Source organism: Podarcis liolepis (genome assembly GCF_965112155.1).
Source record: "Podarcis liolepis genome assembly, chromosome: 11".
Lineage (NCBI taxonomy): Eukaryota > Metazoa > Chordata > Lepidosauria > Squamata > Lacertidae > Podarcis > Podarcis liolepis.
Window position 1 is genome coordinate 32,525,171 of NC_139565.1, and position 6,067 is coordinate 32,531,237.

The 6,067-nt window shown below is 42.9% G+C and overlaps 1 protein-coding gene across 1 annotated transcript; it reads right to left on the bottom strand.

Moving 5' to 3' along the window:
* Positions 1-324: 324 nt before the first annotated feature.
* Positions 325-3,998, bottom strand: COX7C (cytochrome c oxidase subunit 7C). The gene is made up of 3 exons (XM_083465607.1): positions 3,819-3,998; positions 1,542-1,672; positions 325-432 (listed from the first exon to the last, which is right to left on the bottom strand). Exons 1-2 carry the CDS (start codon positions 3,891-3,893, stop codon positions 1,556-1,558), a joined length of 192 nt encoding a protein of 63 aa, XP_083321733.1. The 5' UTR covers positions 3,894-3,998; the 3' UTR covers positions 325-432; positions 1,542-1,555.
* Positions 3,999-6,067: the final 2,069 nt, after the last annotated feature.

Below are 6,067 nucleotides of genomic sequence, written 5' to 3' on the forward strand. Positions count from 1 at the left end.
CATACCAACACTGAGTGCAAGAGAAAAAGTAGTCCAGCTGCAACAACATTGCTCACAGCTGGACCCCTATCAATGGGAGCTGGGCCACTGATAACACCCTCAAATAGAACATCATCCCCTCAGTGAAAAACTCAAGTTTCCCAGATTTATACCAGTAATTGCATATTACAGAGAAACTGAAAGGTGTTGTGTATGAAGAAACCAAACAGACTGAATTAAGGCAAAATGTAAAAGTCCCATCTCCATTTCCAATGAGGATGGAATGATTCTGCATTGTGGATTTCAATAACTGAGCAGCAAGCAGAAATAAAAGCCCACACTCTATTTTCAGATTTAATTTTTATTTACAAACACATCCAGTGTGATTAGTCTTAGTTGTATGCTTTCTTTCAGAAAAGAAAGTTGTACTCTAGATAAACTTCCATCTTCATTCTGAAAGAGAAATAAATAAGTCAGGCAAACAGACCAAAAGCCCTTCCTTATAAATACCTTACAGTGAATTAAATTAAATCAAATTGTGAAGTATACTCCAAAGGCATCATTACATACAGATCAGACTTATGCATTAACATTTCACTGAACACTGTGAAATTAGATCTGATGTGGACATTGGAAGCTGTTTTGTACTAGCTCAGAATACTTATCCATCTGGTCCACTACTGTCTTCCCTGACTAACAGCAGTTTGCCAAATTCCAGGGAGAGATCTTTCCCATTATTTGCTAATCAATATCATTTCAACTGGAAATTCTGAAGGCTGGATCCAAGATCTTGTGCATGCAGATGGTCCAACAATGACCCATGCCCCTGCTCTTGTTTTATAGAAGTTTCTTTTATTATTATATATGCCACAATCTTGAAATGCCTTTATTGTGTCTGAAGAGCTTTTAAACTATTTTGTGCAGGTGTTATACTTTAAACAATTAGAGGGGAGGGCATTCCAAACCCCTGGCCAGCAACAGTGCGGCTTAAAGAAATGGCATAGCCGCTGCTGCATCTACAAACCTGCCATCCATGATCACCAGCACAGAAGGTGGTGGAGACTATGGGGAAGCAGGTAAAAATGCCACTATACTACGCCAGTTCCCAGTGAAGGTGCACATATCAGGCCCATCACTGGTACATAATGGTAGAGAGCTGGTTCAGGATCTAGCTGTTAAGGCAAAGATGCAACACCTTTCACTTAAGTACTTTTCAGCTCAACAGCAGAGATCAAACTGTTATGAAGTTGACAAGCTTAAATATTTTGCTAGTGCCTTTAAATGAGGGCTCCCACCTTAATTTTTTGATGCCAATTCAAATCTAGATTTAATCAAAGGCAATCTATATGTGTGCAACTTCCTTTACCTGCATTACCCAGAATTTTAACTACTCACAGGAAAAGTACCTACCACTCAAACACAGTAATATTTGTATTTCTTCACCAGCAATCAAACATTTAGTATTAAAACAAAAATAAATTCAGAGTGTATGTATAGTTGTTACAATCCACTGGCACACAATAACAAACTTAGAGAGATGTAAGACAAATAGTAGCATTTACCCATTATTGTATGTTCACTTCTTGAGCAGCTGGTGCCTTACTACAATAAAAGGAGCAGCAAATCCACTTCCAAAGAAGGCTGCCATCATTGCCAATAATCGCCATTTGTTTTCCACAGAAAAAGGGAGGTTCTGGAGAGACAAGAATTTTGAAGTTCTTTTATAGCGGTGGTACCAAGTTATTAATACGTGCAAAAGCTAATTTAGCCAAGTCCTAGAAAAAGTGAAGGAAATTAAAGACTTAATTGCTCTGATCCCAATCATTATCATTTAACTGTACTCAATGTGCATTCAGCCATATTTTTAAAATGTGGCAGTATTGGTACCAAGACAGATTTTTGCCCTGCATATGGGAAGACTTCATGTACAATTTGAGCCAGGCTTCCATCAGGGTATTCATTTGCTTGACTCTTAAAAGAGTATAAAGGCGTAAACAGTGATTAATCATAGGTGAGACTAAGATCATGATCTAATTGTATTTTCATGGCATTATTGCAATATCACCATTTTGCTTCCCTCCCAAATGATCTTCTGGCAACTTCTTCTTTAACGGAATTCACAAAGAGGACTAGGTACATCAGAAAGCGTTTACAGTATCATCATTATTCATACTGTTATGTTCTCATCATTTGTACCACTGGAAACTTAGCAGCCAAGGAGAGAGAATCATGTTGCATTGGCAAGAATATTGTGCTATGTCAATGCTTAAAGCCAACAAAGTGATGCACTGAGTTCAATTTCTATAGATGGGATCGAATATGAAAACTCCACAATGTTGAGATACCTCAGTTGGTAGAGCATGAGACTCAGGGTTGTGGATTTGAGCTCCATGTTAGGAAAATGATTCTTGCATGGGAGAGAGTTGGGCTAAATGAACTTTGCTGTACCTTTCAACTCTTCAATTCTATGATCAATCTAATGAGTTAGGTGCACCAGTGGTACGTTCTGTTGGAAGTTTCTCAAACTACAGCCTTCTCCCCTGTGATAAACTGCAGTGCTATTTTGAAACCAATGAGGTTTTCAAGACATTTCCAGTATGAAACCAGGGTACTTTATCAGAAATCCCACCTAAAGTAGCCCTTTAGATCAGTGGTTTCATATTAGCTAAGCACTGCAGACCCCCCTGTTTTTCAAAAGCCGAGCCACAGATCCCCTACTTTTGAAATTTTTGATATCCCTGTTGTAGTTTTTGTTACGTGAATGGTACCATGGACCCTCTGGGGTCTGAGGACCACTGAATGGGAACCACTGCTTTCGATCCACGCTAGCATACCTCCCATTTTGTACAATGCATTTGCCTCATGCAATGAAGGCTGCAGAACGTAGCCTACATGAAGCCATTTTCCCTACTGGTGAAAAATTTACTTGTATTTCCGCCCCCCACGTATAGCATTACAGTGGTACCTCGGGTTAAGTACTTAATTTTTCCTGGAGGTCCGTTCTTAACCTGAAGCACTACTTTAGCTAATGGGGCCTCCTGCTGCCGCGGGAGCACGATTTCTGTTCTCATCCTGAAGTTCTTAACCCGAGGTAATATTTCTTTAGCGGAGTCTGTAACCTGAAGCGTATGTAACACGAGGTACCACTGTACTCTTTTTTTTTAACCCCAATTTAAGAAATTAGTATTTATTAAGATGGGCTTTTTTTTTTGCAGAGATTGCCCTTCAGTTCAGATTTTTAGAGGGAAGTTAGCCGAAGCTTTTGAGCTTTTTTGGGGGAGGGGATCAGTTTTCAGTTGTTTAGCTTTCTTTTTAGAGGGAAGTTACTGTTGAGCTTTTGCTCCTATTTTGAACGATCACCCTTTAGTTGTTTAGCTTTCTTTTTTTCGGGGGGGGGGGGTCGCCGGTGCCAATCGCCTGCCCTGTACTTCAGGGTTAGGTTCAGTCAAATGGGCGAGGTACAAATAATACCAATAATAATAATAATAATAATAATGTGCTGTTGTTGTTGTAAGCAGCTATAGGGCGAAGCAAGGTCCTAGTGGAAGAGCAACGGCTGGGGAACGGATTGCTATATGACCTCCGAGAAAACGAATGAAAAATAATCTCTTCGCTGGAGAGATTAGGATGGAAGGGAGGGGAATCAGCACCCCTCCCTCCCTCCTCAAGCCCAAGCGCCAACCAAGAAGCACCCCCGAGACCCCAAGAGGCGCAAATACCCCAGCATGGCGGACAGATACCTCCCGGGAAGCTCCCCTGGGCCCGGCCCGGCCAGGCCCAAGGAGGAAATTGCGGGGGGGGAGCCCCTAACCTCCCCTTTCTCCCCTGCCCCGTCTTACCTTTCCAGGCCCCTCCTCATAATGCGAACGGCGAATGGCCGAGGTGGCGAACCGGCGGACGCTGACACCCAACATGGCGCCGGGAGGACGAGCACGCACAACCGGCAGCGGAGGGAACCTGAGCGGAAACTGGCTGCCTCTTCCCTGAACACGACCTTCGCGGCTTGGCGGGGGTCACCAGGCCCAGTGCCTTATGGGAAAAGCGGAATCACGCAGGCCGAAGCGGGTAGGAAACCTCGAAGCATCATGGGAGTTGTAGTTCCCGCGGGCTGGGCGGTGCTGAGGGAAGGGCGGAGCGACGCGGCAGCCTCGCGGTCTCACGCCCCGTATACGGGAGCAGAAGCGTCAAGGGTCCCGTTCGTTATGCTTAGGCTGAAAGGCGGCTGGGGGCGGCGGGAAGCCTTCAAAACAAGCGCCCCTGCGATAACTCTCCGGTTGGAGTGGGAGAGACACTGCCCGACGCGTGGCGCTGAGAGAGCGGCGAGCACGGAGACCCTTGGCAGTTCCACGTGCTTCTTCGCTTGCAGGGCGAAGCTGCCTCTTTCTCCTTGATGCGCTTAACTTGTGACAGATGCATACTATTATTAATAAAAGTGTCGTCGTTGTTTATGGGTTTATCGTATTCCCCTTCACACACGCGCGCATAGCTGTCGACTTTTCCCTTTTCTTGAGAGGAATCCTATTTGGAATAAGGGAATTTCCCTTAAAGAAAGGGAAAAGTTGACAGCTATGCACGCCAAGGAAAACGCGAGGAACTACTTAAATAAAAGGCAACGGGCATCATGTCATATATTTCATCGTGTTTTTGGCGCGCATTTCATTTGACACGTGAATACTATTCATATTGGTACTATCAGTAATAACAGCAACAGTGTTGTTTTTAAATTCTATAACTCGCTTGCCTATGCATATTATTTATATTATTGTTCTCAGTAATAACACCCACAAATCATTCTATAACTCGCTTGTCTATAAAAGCCAAGGAAGAAAACAAACATCACCATCAGTATAATCATTTATTAGACTTGTTGGTCACTACTTACCCAAAGACCTCCTGGGGTAACCTCCCAGAAGCAACAGCCCTGGGGTTGTATTAAATATGCTCAGTGAAGATGCTGATCCAGTATACAGCAGCTGTGAAAAAGGCAAATCCTATGCTAGGAAAGAAACAGATTATAAAACTGCCAATATCATATGCTGTGACTGGACTTGGAATACTGAGTACAGGCCTAGTAATCTCACCTCAAAAGGATATTGCAGAGCTGGAAAAGGTTCAGATAAAGGCAACCAAAATGATCAATGCGATGGAACAACTTGCCCATAAAGAAAGGTTGCAGCATTTGAAGAAAGGTGGGTAAAAGGTGATGTGATATAGGTGTATAAAATTACGAACAGTGTGGAGAAAAGGGGTAGAGAAAAATTTGGTCCCCCTCTCATTACACTAGAGCTTGTGGACATCCAATGAAGCTGATGGTTGGAGGAAGCAGGACATGCAAAAGAAAATAAACCTTTGCACAGCATGTAGTTAAAGTATGGCATTAGCTCTCATAAGAACTAGAGAGTGCCACCAATGAGAATGTATTTAAAAGAGGATTAAACAAAATTATGGAGAAATAGAGCCACGGTGGCTATATTCTGCCTTCACTGTCAGAGGCAGTATGCCTTTGAACACCAGTTTCTGGGAGTTGCAGGAGGGGAGAATGATTTGTGCTCAAGTCTTGCTTGCAGGTTTTACGTGGACACCTGGTTGGCCACTGTGAGAACAGGATGGCTGGACTAGATAAGCCATTGGCCTGATTTGGCAGGCTTTTCTTATGTTCTTAAGTCACTGTGCTCTGGAAAATAATGGTACTACATTATTAATTCCCGATAAGACCTCCTCAGAGGTATGATGGTAAATTACGTGAGAGATGCTGACAAAAATGGTATTGATTTTAAAAATGACTAGGCAGCTTCAGATGAGGAAAAAACAGAAGCAAAGCATTATGCTTAGTGAAGCCCAAGCTAAGCACTGTTAAGCCCCACTGATTTCATTGGAGAGAGCTTAGCACAGATTGTCCATTAAAATACGTAAAAGGATATCAGGTAATATGGACAACAGACTTTCACCAGATCCACAGAAGGTAGCTAATAATGAAATTGGCTGAAATAAACAAAAGATAGCTCCATGTTCATTGAAAAAGGGTCAGTTTACAGTGTCCAACTGGTGTATGCAATGACAACCCAATAGTAGTTTGCATGCTGGCAGA